The 17,550-nt window shown below is 41.7% G+C and overlaps 1 protein-coding gene across 1 annotated transcript in view; it reads right to left on the reverse strand.

Moving 5' to 3' along the window:
* SLC2A13 (solute carrier family 2 member 13) overlaps positions 1 to 13,843 on the reverse strand; it is a 535,506-nt gene extending 521,663 nt beyond the window's left edge. Inside the window, exon 1 of the mRNA XM_070370616.1 lies at positions 13,121 to 13,843. Within this exon, the coding sequence (XP_070226717.1) occupies positions 13,121 to 13,676 (556 nt within the window). The 5' untranslated portion in view covers positions 13,677 to 13,843. The remainder of the gene's footprint in view (positions 1 to 13,120) is intronic.
* Between the last annotated feature and the right edge of the window lie 3,707 nt (positions 13,844 to 17,550).

The raw sequence follows: 17,550 nt of genomic DNA on the forward strand, positions 1-17,550 counted from the left end.
CCAGCAATCCCACTGCTGGGCATACACACCGAGGAAACCAGAATTGAAAGAGACACGTGTACCCCGATGTTCATTGCAGCACTGTTTATAATAGCCAGGACATGGAAGCAACCTAGACGTCCATCAGCAGATGAATGGATAAGAAAGCAGTGGTACATATACACAATGGAGTATTACTCAGCCATTAAAAAGAATACATTTGAATCAGTTCTAATGAGGTGGATGAAACTGGAGCCTATTATACAGAGTGAAGTAAGCCAGAAAGAAAATCACCAATACAGTATACTAACACATATATATGGAATTTAGAAAGATGGTAATGATAACCCTGTACGCGAGACAGCAAAAGAAACAAGATGTATAGAACAGTCTTTCAGACTCTGTGGGAGAGGGAGAGGGTGGGATCATTTGGGAGAATTGCATTGAAACATGTATAATATCATATATGAAACGAATTGCCAGTCCAGGTTCGATGCATGATACTGGATGCTTGGGGCTGGTACACTGGAACGACCCAGAGGGATGATACGGGAAGGGTGGAGGGAGGGGGGTTCAGGATGGGGAACACGTGTATACCTGTGCCAGATTTATGTTGATGTATGGCAAAACCAATACAATATTGTAAAGTAATTAACCTCCAATTAAAATAAATAAATTTATATTTAAAATAAATAAAATCCTGACGCATACCAAGATTATCTTGAAATTTTTTGAAAACTACAAATGCTCAGGTATTAATTTTCTTCTCCAGAGCTCCAGATGTTTCTAATGAGTAGTCGTATTTAAAAACAACTGGACTCTATGATAATTTTTACTTTTATCTAGTTTGTTCCACTTTTTCTCTTTCATATTCCGTGCTCCCATTTCATTTAGTTTATGTTCTCCAATTTCTCCTTTTTTTTTTTTTGGATGTTCTTTCTCAAGCCTTATCAACTGTAGCAGAAAAGCTTTTGTGTATTAATATAAATATGTATAATACATATGTTTTAGAAAACTTAGGATTTTTTGCCTAAAAAAATGACATTTTGATTCCACTTGTTTGTCCACTTCTGTATGAACAGAATGCTAGATTTCTGATTTAAAAATATATATGCAATAAGCAACAAAGATTTAGTGTATAGCATAGGGAACCATAGTCAACATCTTGTTATAACCAATGGAAAATAATTTCAAAAATAACATATGGTTTTTTGTATTTGTATAACTGAATCACCTTGCTGGGCACCTGAAACACTGTAAGTCAATATATTTAAAAGAAAAAAAAACAAAACAAAACTTTACTGCTGAAAAACATTAATCATTATCTGAGCCTCCACCAAGTTCTAATCTTTCCCAATGGTAACAAAATATCACTGATTGCAAGTCATTATAACAAATATAGTAAAAATGAAAAAGCTTGAAATATTGCAACAATCACCAAAATGTGACACAGGGACACAAAGTGAGCAAACGATGTTGGTGAAATGGCACTGATGAATCCAATGTGGGATCGCCACAAAACTTCATTTTGTAAAAAGCACAATGATCTGTAAAGCACATGAAGTGTGCTTGTAATAGTATTATCTCACTGAGTTATTATGAAAATTATATGAATATAAGTAAAATATTTAGAAGAATATTTGGCACAGAGTAAGCATTAAATGAAAGTTTAGGTATCACTTCCAGGGTATTGGCAGCTAAATCAATTTCCAAGTCATGTTCTGCTTGAAGTGACTAGGGAGATACTAAAATCAGTAGAGAAGGATGCTGGTGCCACCATGATGCCAGTGTGCACTGTGGTGCTCGGGACCCCAGCACACTGCTCAGCCTGTTGTGAAACGAGCCTTCTGCTGTGTGGATTTAGACACATATTCCAGAACACACCATTCTAAACAATGGCGCCAATATTTAATAAAAGACCTAAGTGTGAATCATGCTGTAGTCCCAACTTGAGTTTAGACTTATCTGTAACACTTGGCTATTTTGTTTCTCTATACATCCAGGGAAGTTAAATTTCTATGTGGAAACTATTTTGGGGTTTTCCTTCAATGAAAGTTTCCTTTATAAAAGTGTTGCTTCATCTTCACTATGAAGTCAGAGAAAAAGAAAAGCAAGGAAATGAAAAGAGGTGAAGACAGGAAGGATGCATAAAGGAACCAAGTTCAATCAGGAAGAAAAAAGAAAAATAGTATCATGTGCTTTTGAGTAATGATGGCCATGACTGCTTGCTATTTGAGATCTACCAGCATTCGACATCACCAAAGGTGTTAAACCCAAAGACATTAGTGTGAATCAGACTATGTTCTTACTTTGAGCTTAAAATACAGAAGACAGAAGTATGGATGGATGAAAAAGAAAAATGCTTAAGACAGAAGTCATGAACAACATTACAGAACTCAGATTAACACTCAGGTCATCTCACTGACAGCTCATGCAAGGAGGGCCATGCAATACTACTAGGCAAACACAATTAGGTCATAATTCTCACTGTAACTCTATAATGTCAACTCCAGCAGATATAAAAGTGTGGAGTTAAAGAGGGGTGGGGCATTGCACATAAACTGTTAATGTTTATGCAACAAGGAAACAGGTCAAATGAAGCTTTACTTGACCTGTCAGTTGCATACCAGTAGAGAGAATAAATCCAACACAGAAATTCTGCTTTAAAAGAAAATAAAACTGAAACAAATTGTGAGAGTTGGGGAAGGGAACAAAGTTGGTTAGCAAAAAAAAAAATAGCATTAGCTGATAATCTAAAAATCTGTCTGATTCTAACTTTATTTACCTTAAATAAATTTTTCATTGATATTAGCATTACATGACTTTTTAATCAAACAAGATTTTAAATTTGCTTTGCATTAAAAGACAAAAGTTCAAAGTACTCTTTGAAAAAGATTGATATTTTTGAAAAGTATTTCTCAATAGGCCATAACATACTAATTAAAAGCTGCAAAGCAGCTACAAACTGTGGTCCAGTAGAGGGAGTACTGGAACAGAGGGTGACAGATAAGCAACTGGTGTAAATTTAAGATTAATTCAGCAAACTCAGTGCTGTATAGATTAACATGTCCATTCTCAGTAAAGGTTTTGAACACCAATCAATGTCTGAATTGAGACACTCTTTGATATGCCCCACACAATTATTAAATCATCACCTATAATTAGCAGTAAATGCCAATGCCAATGGGAAAAGGGCGAAATTACATTCTGTGCTTTTTGGCTATAGACATGCTAACAATGATAAGAGTACTATGTTCTTATACTCTGCTCCTTCACAGCAACCTTGCCTGTGTGTTATGCATGAGAGATATAAGATCACATACAACAATCAAACGAAGCAAAATGCACAAACTCACACTCTTTCCATCCTTTTGTACCTATCCACATCTGAAAACTTTGATTATAGGTACAACTTTGCTAAATAAACTCATAAAAAATATAACTGTATAAATGAAAGTGAAAATCACTCAGTCATGCCCAACTGTATAGCCCAACCCCACGGGCTATACAGTCCATGGAATTCTCCAGGCCAGAATACTGGAGTGGGTAGCCTTTCCCTACTCCATGGCATCTTCCTAACCCAAGGACAGAAACCAATAACTGTACAAGGATATAAAAATAAGATTACAATGGAGAAATACAATAAACTCTTGAGTTTTCAAATTTGTGTCCTATTTGAAATTTGAGTCTTCAAGTTTAAAAAGTCTGGTGTCAGAAGTAATAGAGCAGGAACATTGACAAAAGCCTGGTCCCAGGACTTAAGTCAAGGATGAGACCAGAGGAACCAAAAGAACCTCTGGTGAAACCAAAACATAAATAATGCCATTTTCATAATGGGTACACAATAAGCTAATTTTGGTGTAACCAGTCAAGGAAAATGAATCCATAAAATAAATCAGAAACCTCTGATTTCTTATGCTTCTTTTACATGAATCATTGATTCTCAATATATTTATACATTCTAATTATAGACCGAACAATTATACTCTACAGCTTGGTATCTTTTATGATTTTCAAAGATTTCTGTTGAAGGGCCCTGCAACTCTTCCTATTTCAGTAATTCATGACTACATGTTTTAGCCACCCAGTAGTAACTATCTCAGCAAAGGATTTCTAATACTACAAAATTCAAAGAAGCAAGAGGTGTCAAAGGAGAATCAAAATTGAGTCAGTACTGTTAAGAGAGCTCTCTTAAATAGAGTTAGTAGCCATTAAGAAAATGCATTTCTCAGCCTGGACGGAATCTGACCTTTGATCTGGTAAAGTCACAAAGAACACCAGCCAGAAACTCAAGATACTTAATGGACCTCTACTCTAATTCTAAGGGCTTCCCTGGTGCCTCAGTGGTAAAGAACCCACCTGTCAATGCAGGAAATGTGGGTTCAATCCCTGGATCAGAAAGATGCCCTGGAGAAGGAATGGCAACCCACTCCAGTATTCCCTGTCTGAGAAATCCCATGGACAGAGAAGCCTGACGGACTACAGTCCATGGGGTCAGAAAGAATCAGGCACAAATTAGCCACTGATCAGGCAGGCACTCTAATTCTACTCTGATTCCTTAAGGATCGATATTTTCCACCTTGAATGGGGACAATCACAAATCTTACCAGGCAACTTTTAGCAACCTCATGATCTTTTGCCTTTACTTAACTCTTTCTCTTCCTTGTAATACTCTTTCAGGGTTACCGGACTCTGTATATACTGAATCACAGTTCTTAAGACCCTAAATAAACTTTTCTTCTTATTTGCAGCCTCCTGCATTTGGGGGGTTTGACAGAAGTTTGAAGAAGAAAGTAAAAGTTTAAAAGCATAATGGTTTAAAATTTAAAAAAGATTCAATGGATATTAGTCTGGCATTATTTACAACTGAAAATCCCCAAAGACAGTCCCTGCATAGTCAAGACCAACTAAACCCTATTTAGCCTAATCCTCCCACAAAAATCATTCTAGTTTCATGACTGACCCATCATCACCCTTCAGTCACTTTTTGCTTCATATACTGCTTTGACTTTTTGGTGCCTTTACACTCACTGTTAACTCTAACTTAAACGCTCATTAGTTGAAAAGAGCAAAAGACTCCAAGGTTCTGTTTTTTAATTCTGATTTTGCATTAGTGTCCTCATCATTTAACTGCTATACCTTTTTTATTGCATACCTTGGTTTATTGGGCTTTAAAGACAGTAAATGTTTTACAAAATGAAGGTCTGTGGCAACCCTTGATGGAACAAGTCTATTGGCACCATTTTCCAGCAGTACTTGCTCACTTCAAGTCTCTGGGTCACATTCTGGTAATTTTCACAATATTTCCAACTCTTTCATTATGATTATAATTGTCATGATGCACTACAATCAGCTATCTTTGATGTTATTAATGCAATTGTTTTGTGGCACCACAAATCACACCCACAGAAGATGGGAACTTTGTGTCTGTTCTGATTGCTCCAGGAACCACTGGCTCCCCAGCCTCTCTCCCCATCTCCCAGGCCTCCCTGTTTCCCAGAGACACACAATATTTAAATTAGTCAAAATAACATCCTTGTGTTTAACAGTTTCTAAGTGTCAGAATGAAAAGAAGAATCACAGGTCTCTTATTTTAAATGAAAGCTAGAATTGACTAAGCTCAGTGAGGAAGGCATGACTCAAGCCAAGACAGGCCACAAACTAGGCCTCTTGCACCCATTAGCCAAACTGCACAGGCAAAGCAGAAGGATATTACAAGTACTACTCCAGTGAATAAAATTCTCCAAGCCAGGCTTCAACAGTACATGAACCATGAACTTCCAGATGTTCAAGCTGGATTTAGAAAAGGCGGAGGAACCAGAGATCACATTGCCAACATGCACTGGATCATAGAAAAAGCAAAAAGAATTCCAGAAAAAAATCTACTACTGAATTATTGATTACGCCAAAGACTTTGACTGTGTAGATCACAACAAACTGTGGAAAATTCTTAGAGATGGGAATACCAGACCACTTGACCTGCCTCCTGAGAAATCTGTACAGGTCAAGAAGCAACAGTTAGAACTGGACATGGAAAAACAGACTGGTTCCAAATTGGGAAAGGAGTACATCAAGGCTGTATATTATTACCCTGCTTATTTAACTTATATGCAGAGTACATCATGCAAAATGCCAGGCTGTATGAAACACAAGCTGGAATCAAGACTGCCAGGAGACATATCAATAACCTCAGATATGCAGATGACACCACCTTTACAGAGAAAGTGAAAAGGAACTAAAGAGCCTCTTGATGAAAGTGAAAGAGGTGAGTGAAAAAGCTGGTTTAAAACTCAACATTCCAAAAACTAAGATCATGGCATCTGGTCCCATCACTCCATGGCAAACAGATGGAGAAATAATGGAAACAGTGACAGACTTTATTTTCTTGGGCTCCAAAATCACTGCAGATGGTGACTGCAGCCATGAAATTTTAAAAGACGCTTGCTCCTTGGAAGAAAAGCTATGACCAACTTAAACAGCATCTTAAAAAGCAGAGACATTACTCTGCTGACATAGGTCCATCTAGTCAAAACTATGGTTTTGCCAGTAGTCATGTATGGATGTGACAGTTGGACTATAAAGAAAGCTGAGTGCCAAAGAATTGATGTTTTTGAACTGTGGTGGTGGAAAAGACTCTTGAGAGCCCCTTGGACTACAGGGAGATCCAACCAGTCAGTCATAAAGGATATGAGTCCTGAATATTCACTGTAAGGACTGATGCTGAAGCTGAAGCTCCAATACTTTGGCCACCTGATGTGAAGAAATGACTCAATGGAAAAGACACTGATGCTGGGAAAGATTGAAGGTGGGAGGAGAAGGGGATAACAGAGGATGAGATAGTTGGATGGCATCACTGACTTGATGGACATGAGTTTGAGTAAACTCCAGGAGCTGGTGATAGACAGGGAAGACTGGTGTACTGCAGTCCATGGGGTCACAAAGAGTCTGACACAAGTGAACAGCTGAACTGAACTGAACTCTGGTGAATACAAGAACAAGAAAGCAAAACAGCTCTATTGCTAATTCAGAGAAAGCTGTAGTGGTCTGACAGATGAGCAAACCAGCTAAAATATTTCCTTAAGCCAAAGCTTAATCCAGAGAAGGGCCTGTGTGTGTGTTCAATCGCTGTCATGTCCAACTCTTTGTGACCCCATGGGCTGTAGCCCACCAGGCTCCTTTGTCCATGGAACCCTCCAGGCAAGAATACTGGAGTGGGTCCAGGGGATCTTCACAAAGCAGGAATCGACCTAGGACTCCTACATTGAAGGCAGATTCTTTACCATTTGAGCCACTAAGGAAGACCAAGAAGGGCCTCTCTTCAATTATATGAAGGTTAAGAGAAGTGAGAAAGATGCAGAAGTGTGAAGCTAGCAGAGGTTGATTCATTAAGCTTAAGGAAAGAAACCCTCTCCATAACATAAAAGCACAGGGTGAAGCAGCAAGAACTGATAGAGAAGCTGCAGCAAGTAACCCAGAAGACACAGTTAGGATAAGTAAGGAAGGTGGCTACACTAAACAACAGATTTTCAGCATACACGAAACTGCCTTATATTAAAAGAAGATTCCTTCTAGGACTTCTATAAGAGAAGTCAATGCCTGGCTTCAGGGTTTCAAAGGACAGGCTGGCCCTCTTGTCAGGGGTTAATGCAGCTGGTGACTCTGAGTCAAAGCCAATGCTCATTTACTATTCTAAAACTCCCAGGGCCCTTAAGAATTAGGCTAAATCTACCCTGCCTATTCTCTACAAATGCAACAAAGCCTGGATGATAGCACATCTGTTTACAACACGGTTTCCTGAATATTTCAAGCCCTCTATCGAGACCTACTGCTCAGAAAAGATTCCCTGCAAAATATTACTGCTCACTGACAATGCACCTAGTTACCCAAGAGTTCTGAAGATGTACAAGATTGATGTTGCTTTAATGCCTGCTAACATAATGTCCTTTGTTACATACTTTGGCCACCTCATGTGAAGAGTTGACTCATTGGAAAAGACTCTGATGCTGGGAGGGATTGGGGGCAGGAGGAAAAGGGGATGACAGAGGATGAGGTGGCTGGATGGCATCACTGACTAGATGGATGTGAGTCTGAGTGAACTCCAGGAGTTGGTGATGGACAGGAAAGCCTGGTGTACTGCAGTCCATGGGGTCGCAAAGAGTCGGACATGACTGAGTGACTGAACTGAACTGAACTGACCTGAACATAACATCCATTCTGCAGCCCATGGACCAAGGAGCAATTTTGACTTTCAAGTCTTATTATTTAAGAAATACCAGTGTAAGCTTATAGCTGCTATACATAGTGATTCCTCTGATGGATCTGGGCAAAGTCAATTGAAAACCTTCTAAAACGATCCACCATTCCAGATGCCGCTAAGAACATAACTGATTCATAGGAAGAAGTCAAAACAGCAACTTTAATAAGAGTTTGGCAGAAGTTCATTCTAACTCCCCATGATGACTTTGAGGGGATGGAACTTGAGTGGAGGAAGTAATTGCCAGCTGTGGTAGAAACAGCAAGAGAACCAGAGTTAGAAGAGGAGCCTGAAAATGTGACTGAATTGCTACACTCTCACGTAAAACTTTCACAGATAAGGAGTTGCTTCTTATGGGTGAACAAAGAAAGTGGTTTCTCAAGATGAAATGAATATGCTGGTGAATATGCTATGAACATTGTTGAAATGGCAGCAATGGATTTAGAATATTACATATAGTTGACAAAGCAGTGTCAGTGTTTGAGAGGGACTGATTTCAACTTTGAAAGAAGTTATAACTATGGGTAAAATGCTATCTAACAGCATCAAATGTTACAGAAAAATCACTTGTGAAAGGAAGTCAACTGATGCAGCAAACTTCACTGTTATCTTATTTCAAGAAATTGCCAGTCTCCAGCCTTCAGCAACCACCACCTTGATCAATCAATAGCCTCCAATGTGGAGGCAAGACTCTCCAACAGCAAAGATTACTAGCTGAAGACTCACATTATTTCTGGTGTTTTTTGTTTTTTGTTTTTTTAAATTAAGATACGTAGTTTTTTTAGAAATAATACTATTTGTATACAATAGACTACAGTATAGTATAAAATAACTTCATATGCACTGGAAGCTTGTGTCACTTATTTTATTGCAATATTCACTTTATTTCAGTGGTCCAGAACCCACACTACCTATGAGGTAGGCATCCAGAAAAAGGAAACCTGTTTCTAGAGCTAAAAGGATTAAATGAGATAACATATGTAAAAACAGCAGGGTACCTATCCCATACTAAAGCACTAAAAAATAGTAACTTCTTTCATGGATCTCTGTAAATCTGTTGAACTCCTACTCACCCTCCAAACCCCGATTTAAATCTGTTTCTATAAAACCTCCTTAATTATTTGTTCTATTTTCTTCCTCCCCAAAAATGCAATTGCTTAGTCTTCTGTGTTTCCCATAGGAGTTACAGAAACCTCTACTGTACTTTAAATGCTTGTTGATGGCCTTTGTGTTCCATTAGAGAATGAATACCTTCAGGGTGGGATTTTTATCTAACTACTGCCTACTCCAAAAGTTAAAGAATCAATAATGAAGCTTAATTAGCATTTATTAAACAAGTAAATGATTTAATTACACTATTACAAACTAAATTCCATCACCTCCACTAGCTTGGTTCATAGTGATGCTCTCCATCTATATGTCATTACTCCATGGCAAATAGATGGAGAAACAATGACAGACGTTATTTTCTTGGGCTCCAAAATCACTGCAGATGGTGACTGCAGCCATGAAATTAAAGGACGCTTGCTCCTTGGAAGAAAATCTATGACCAACATAGACAGCATATTAAAAACCAGAGACATTGCTCTGCCAACAAAGGTCCGTCTAGTCAAAGCTATAGTTTTTCCAATAGTCATTCATGTATGGATGTGAGAGCTGGACCATAAAGAAAGCTGAGTGTCGAAGAATTGATGTTTTTGAACTGTGGTGGTGGAGAAGATTCTTGAGAGCCCCTTGGACTGCAAGGAGATCCAACTAGTCAGTCATAAAGGAAATCAGTCCTGAATATTCATCGGAAGGACTGATGCTGAAGCTGAAGCTCCAATACTTTGGCCACCTGATGTAAAGAACTGACTCATTGGAAAAGACCCTGATGCTGGAAAAGATTGAAGGTGGGAGGAGAAGGGGATAACAGAGGATGAGACAGTTGGATGGCATCACTGACTCGATGGACATGAGTTTAAGTAAGCTCCAGGAGCTGGTGATGGACAGGGGAGCCTGATGTGCTGCAGACCATGGGGTTGCAAAGAGTAGGAAACGACTGAGTGGCTGAACTGAATTGAGCAAACTAAAACCCTTATATAGTCTTTCAAGCATTTCACAATACTCTAAAAAAATAAAAGTCCTTACATACTTTGATACCCTATCAGCAATGTAACTTTTTAATGCTTGTGCTTACCGTACACTCATTTACTCATCAAGTACGAGTGCCTCCTACAGGCTGAGTACTGTATCTTGGTGAACAAAATGAACAAAAACCCCTGTCCTTATGGGCTTTACATTTACCACAAGTAAATTTGTGGAAGAAAGAAATTGCCATTACAAATTTGCCAGAAAAATATACCAGAAGACACAAAGTTATTCTTCAATATTTACTAAATATCAAAAGGATAATAAAAAACAAAAACCTCCTGACCACACACAAAATCTACTTTATAAAAAGTATGATATAAATTCAGAGTCAGTGTAGTAAACAAGCAAAACTAATTTTGTATCCCTAAAAAAATGCTCATCCTAATGACTCATTTCCTTGTAGCTAAAAGTATTTGTAATTTCTTTTTTGAATGGTTAGTAATCTTTTGAGTTTTAAGAATTTTACAAATATACGCATCATATAGATCCTAATTTGAAAGGTGGTGATGTGTAATGTGGCCTCTTTGAAAATCTGTTTAAAACCTTAAAACATTCTTCATTTTGTAAGTGAGGAGAGCTTTTTATGCAACTTTATATCAGGGCTTCCAGTCTAAGTGGTACTCCCCCATGAGTAAGACAGGCCATACCAGGACTAAATCAACTAGCTGCAGTATCAGGCAGGCAACCCTGGTGCCAGAGACACAAATGCTGCTCTTGCACACCAACCTTTCCAACCTTACCTCTTGCTTCATCCTCTTTGCTGCATCCACCTTGTTCCTCAAGCATGGCCTATGCTTTCCTTTCTTTGCTCATTTCCAGGTTTGGCCTAGAAAATCCTTTCCTTATCTCTACTGTCAAAATACTACTTATCAACATACCATTTCCATCTGCAAGAGCTAGGCTTTCCTCTCTTGGGGTAACTGTACCCTCTTTTAATTAACAACCCTGTCTGTGAGCCTTTCTTACAGAGCTTTGCTAGTTCTACCTTGCTCTAACCCTGCCCAGCCACTCATACTGAAGCATAAATGTTCCTCACTGTTCTGCTCATCTGGAAAAGGCCCTTAAACACACAACAGGGGCTTGCTTTTCCTATCAGATAAAAGACTAAATATAATACCCAAATATCCAATACTTGCCATAGCTAAACACTAGGAAACTTCACTGAGAGATCTCTGAAAAACAGTATTGATTTCCAAAATTACAAAAAAGACTCAGTCTTACTGAACAAATCTTGCTACCTAAAATTACACTATTTCAATGTCAGAAGAAACAAAAGAGGTAATCTGTTGTCCCATGCAGAGAATGCTGACAGGAGAATCCTGAAGGCACTAGGTACTTCTTACAGAGAGGTTTCATTTCAGTTGTACTTTTTGGTCATTTTAGACTTTAATAATAGTCAACTTAACATGTAACTGAGAGCCTTGCCCTGCTTCACTAAGTAACAGTGCAATAAACAAACAAAAAGGAAATCAGTAATAACTAATTCTGGATATAAAGTGCAGTGAGCTGGGTTTCAGGTTATGGTTCCTACATGTGGAGTTGTATAAATAGGGCTCTCTCCCCCGTAGAGTCTACAGAGAAAAGGTGAAAAGCATAAACGTCAAACAAGTGGTGAATGGACAGATCATCAGGAGCCCTAGTTTAAAGGGCTCTTTCATCAATCCCCAGCCATAGGGAAGAAATACTTCAACAGCACCCTAAAGGAAACAAGAAACTGAATCATGAAAGGAAACAATAAAAAAGCATCAGCGGCATGCCTTACAAAAATTACTAGTGAGATTTAAGTCTCACCCCCCACTTTGTCTCAAAAGTGCTTTCTAATAATACTGCGCACATTCCAAACAGCTTCCATCTGCCAAGAACTTACCAACTGCACCTCCCCTGCTCAGCAACCAGGGTGAAAAACCAATCCCAAGGGAACCTTCATCCCTTCATTGTGGCAATAAACTGCAAACATCTACCTTGCTGGGCATTTACCCACAGGGCGAATAGTTTCAAAGTGAATTTAGGAGGTGAACAAGACCCAAGGGAAAACAGGAGAGACAAAACAAAAAGGAGAATGGGTGAATACAGATTTAAAGGAAAAGGTCAGGAAAACAGAAAAGTCAAGAATTTATTTGAGGGCGGGGGGAAGGAAAGCAAAAGGCAATACAAAAAGTAAACTCAAAAGAAGAGAATAAAATACTACTCTACCCTAAAGATAAATGACTCGAGAAGGAAAATGAGGAGCAGCAAAGAGTAGAGTCCAGATGACTTGAGGAACTTTAAAAATTCTCTTACTGTATCTTTTAAGACTTATTGGGTTCGGAGTTCGGAATCCTAGAAGAGGCAAAGGTCTAGCAGTGGAGGAAAAAGTGAGACAATGTTGGAGAGTAAAAAGATCTTCCCTCCTAAGCTCTTAGCTAGACATCAGGTAAGGCTGAATCAAGGAAACCGCTGGTGAGGAGCCGGGTTCCAGGAAGGGCTTAGAGAGGCAAGTATCACGCGGATTCACTTGTCCGTAGGCGACAGAGTCCACGTGGGCTCGGGGGAGAGAACAGCGATCCCCCACCCCCACCCCCACCCTGGAGGGAGACTGAGAGGCCGGACTAACAAACAGATGGGCTCTCAGAACAGGAGCAAGAGATGCGAAGTGTCCTCGGGAGCTGGCCACACTCGACGGGGACCCTGAAGGGGGAAAAGAACGCAGCGACCAGGGTCAAGGGCGGAGTCGCCAGGGGCCCCGCAGGCGCTCTTCGCGAAGCCGGAACTCACCGATGCCGAGCCCCACAACCAGGCGGCCGGCGAGCAGCGTCTCCTTGTTGTTCGCCGCGGCCAGCACCGCGGAGCCGGCGGTGAAGAGGGCACTGGCCAGCAGGATGGCGGCGCGGCGGCCGAAGACGCCGTTGAGGGCCCCGCCGGCCAGCGCCGAGACGGCGGCCGCCCCCACCGTGCTGGACACGAGCAGCTCCTGCCACATCGCGTCCAGGCTGAGCTGCCGCTTGAGCAGCAGCATGGCCCCCGACACCACCCCGGTGTCATAGCCGAACAGGAAGCCGCCCAGCGCGGAGAAGACTGCCACCACGTACACGAAGGCGGGGGTCTCGTCCTGCTGGAACTGCCGCCGCGCCGCGCGTTCCAGGTCCCCGACGCCGCCGCCGCCCGCGCCCGCGCCCTGCAGGCTGGCGCTCGACTCCGCGGCCGCCAGAAGGCTGCGCTCCCCGGCCGTGCTCGCCGCGTCCGGCTCCTGCTGCTTCCTGCGGCGCTCGCCCATGAGGCTGCTCAAGCTCCGCAGCGTGTACTCCACATTCTCGCTCGCCTTGCGGGACATAAGGCAGGGGCCCGGGGCTGCCCGGGGGAACGAGGCTCCGCGGGCTGGCGGTCTCGAAGGGCTGGACAGCCCGAGCGGGCACAAGGAACCGCCGCCTTCCTCCTCCCGGCTCCTGCTCCGCCTGCCACGGTAGCAGCCGCCGCCGCAGCCACTCCGGGGAGAAAGTTGCTGCCCGCCGGCCCCGGCTCTGCGGAGTTGGAGCCTGGCGGGTCTCACTCGAGACTCACGCCCCGCGCCTGCCGAGCTGGCGCTGCGGAGCAAGCGGGAGGTGGGGCCGCAGGTCACGTGCAGCCCCAGCCGGCGGGGCCGGCCCGAGACGCCCCGCCCCTCCTCGGGCGGTGCCAGCCTCAGCCCACCCCGGACCCCTAAACCCCACCTCCCGGTCGAGCGCAACCTCTGACCTAGGGTCCTTCTAACGTGGCTCTCTGTTTCTTAACTGCTCCAAGTCCCATAGTTTGAGGGTTGCAGTTGAGGAGTAAGCCAGTGTTTGCCAGCCCGGTACTAGACTTCGAGACTCAGAGAAATGGTTTACGATGATCGCACGGTTTGGAAAGGCAAGGAGAGAACCACTTTAGAAAAGCCTGAGGATGGCCAAGGCTGGAAGGGCCTAGGAAAAAATATTCTGTTATGGCATATCGCAAGTACCCCTCCTTCCTTTTATAATATTGTGATATAAATGAATCTGTTCCGGAGCAATTCAGCTTCTTATGGCCAGTCCCTCCTCAATGTATGCTTCTTTTAAAGGAACGATACATCTTATTTCTTTGAGGTTAGAGTTAACCTATCTCCCCAGGTGAATCACAAAACTTGTTCCATGGATCCCTGAAAAGAAAATTCACGTTTATACATTCCACTCGTGTCACCAAGTATTAATAGCTCCCACTGGTACAAAGTAAACCCAAGGTTTCATCTGATTTGAGGTTTAATAGACAACCTCCATCAACCCACTCACTAAAAGGAAGGATGTCTTCTCCCTGGAAAAATCTACACTGTTGTCCTCCATTCTCAGGGGGCAATTTTAACTGTCTCATTTGTTTGTGTGATGTGTTGTGCTCAGTCCCTTCAGTCGTGTCTGACTCTTTGCAACCCTATGGAATGTAGCCCGCTAGACTCCTTTGTCCATGGGATTCTCCAGGCAAGAATAGTGGAGTGGGTTGCCATTTCCTCCTCCAGGAATCCAACTCTGGTCTCCTGTGTCCCCTGCATTGCAGGTGGATTCTTTACTGCTGAGCCACTGGGTAAGCCTGCCTCATTAACTTGAAACAATGCAAAGATGATATTACTTGCCACCAGTGTTTTTAAACTGTTAACTGCGAGTTATTAGTTTGTGGGGGTACCCCCCCACACACACACACACTTTGACTTGTCATTAGTAAATCATTCTATACAGCTTCACTTTAGAAGAGAAACTATGTTCCTCTGATTTGCTTTCATTCTTCAGGCTCAGGGCAGGAGGGAAAGCATCATATAATTCTATTCTTTATGATTTCAGTGTTAGCGTTAGTTGCTAAGTTGTGTCTGACTCTTTTGTGACCCCATGGACTGTAGCCTGCCAGGTTCCTCTCTCCATGGGATTCTCCAGGCAAGAATACTAGAGTGGGTACCCATTCCCTTCTCCAGGGGATCCTCCCAACCAAGGGATCAAACCTGGGCCTCCTGCATTGTAAGCAGCTTCTTTTACCATCTTTATTGCTGAGCCACCAGCTTTATTTTCCTTATTTAAGTAAAAGACTTCTTAGTTTGAGGTCTGTTTTTCCTTGCGGGCTAGAACTTTTTCCTTTTAAAGAAAAGAATTTTGTTGTCTTGTTTCAATAAAAAGTTACATTAGAATTTGTCAAAGTTGCTTTTCTTTGGATTATCAGCCATGATTATCTCCATAATACAACACTTTCCTTTCCCGCAACTAGGAAAAATGATTTAATGGACTCAGAGGGCTTAAACTTATTGTGTGACTTTTAAGTAAGGTTCTCTCATAATTCCCAGGGATCGGTTAAACAGAGAGGGCTTTTAGCTCTAGAGCAATAACTCTTTAATAATACTCATGCTTCTGTAAAAGATTCAGGTAACAGCACGCCCTTTCCCAGGCCTGCTGGTATAAAACTGCGCCATCTGGTGGTGAGCCATTTCATCGTTTTTGAAGAGCTGGGCTTCTCTACCAGGGGAGAATCGACTGATACTGTTGCCAGTTCCCTCTTGCTGAGATGAAACAAACTTTCATTTACTCCTAGCAGGGACACCTTGTCTCCTGACAATCCCTTGCTGGGAATTCAAATTTTGTGTTCAGTTCAGTTCAGTTCAGTCTCTCAGTCGTGTCCGACTCTTTGCAACCCCATGAATCACAGCACTCCAGGCCTCCCTGTCCATCACCAACTCCCAGAGTTCACTCAGACTCATGTCCATTGAGTCGGTGATGCCATCCAGCCATCTCATCCTCTGTCGTCCTCTTCTCCTGCCCCCAATCCCTCCCAACATCAGAGTCTTTTCCAATGAGTCAACTCTTCACATGAGGTGGCCAAAGTACTGGAGTTTCAGCTTTAGCGTCATTCCTTCCAAAGAAATCCCAGGGCTGATCTCCTTCAGAATGGACTGGTTGGATCTCCTTACAGTCCAAGGGACTCTCAAGAGTCTTCTCCAACACCACAGTTCAAAAGCATCAATTCTTCGGCGCTCAGCTTTCTTCACAGTCCAACTCTCACATCCATGCATTTTGTGTTACAGAGCACTAAACTAAAAGTGGTTCCATTCAATATCATCAGGCCACCTAAATACCTAAAAACAGGTTACATCCTAAATGAAATATGACATGAAAAAAGGGATCAGAGACTTAAACAGAGTTCTTCCCAGCCCTTGAAGAGTGCCAAGTTCATTTTAGTACCACAGCATGAGTAAAATATAGTTTCCTGAAGCCTGCCACAATTGCAGATTATGGTGAAATGGAAAGCCCATTGGCCAAGAATCAAAAGACATTGGTCCCATCGCTATCACTGTTTTGCTGTACACTTTTGACAAGCAATTAAATTAGCCTGTGCTTGTTTTCTTATTTGCAGAACAGATGATGGTACAGCAATGACTTATTTACTAGAAATGAAAAGGAATTTTAAAATATACCTAATTTCTGTTTCAGAGTAAATAATAATTATAAGCATCATTATTGTTTCCAAGGTGAATTTAAAAACCCAAATTTTAGGGACACTTGCTTTACAACTTCAAAAAATGCTAAGGACCAGATAGAAAAGGGAGAAGGCAATGGCACCCCACTCCAGTACTTTTGCCTAGAAAATCCCATGGACAGAGAACCCTTGTAGGCTGCAGTCCATGGGGTCACTAGAGTCGGACACAACTGAGCGACTTCACTTTCACTTTTCACTTTCATGCATTGGAGAGGGAAATGGCAACCCACTCCAGTGTTCTTACCTGGAGAATCCCAGGGACGGGGGAGCCTGGTGGGCTGCCGTCTATGGGGTCGCACAGAGTGGGACACGACTTAAGTGACTTAGCAGCAGCAGCAGCAGCAGATAGAAAAGGGAAATAAGTCAGAGAATGGTTTTAGCTGTACTGCTACAGATCCCTTTCCATTCATCTCTCCCACCATAATAGTCCCCTTTTCCCAGAGATAACCATGCCTATCAGTTTGAAATGTATCTTTCCAGAACATTCTCTATGCATTTATATGTATGCATTTTTATATACAAAGGTAAACACAGTTTTGATATTATTCATGTCACAAAGAAAAACACACATCAAACTGGTTTAAGCCAAAATTATGGAGAGGGAGGATTTATAGTCTCTTGTCTCTGAAAAGTTTATAATAGACTGATTTCAAATATAACTAAATATGGGACTCAAAAACCACGATGTCACCAATAACTCCATC

This window comes from Bos mutus, chromosome 5 (assembly GCF_027580195.1).
Source record: "Bos mutus isolate GX-2022 chromosome 5, NWIPB_WYAK_1.1, whole genome shotgun sequence".
NCBI classification, from domain to species: Eukaryota; Metazoa; Chordata; class Mammalia; order Artiodactyla; family Bovidae; genus Bos; species Bos mutus.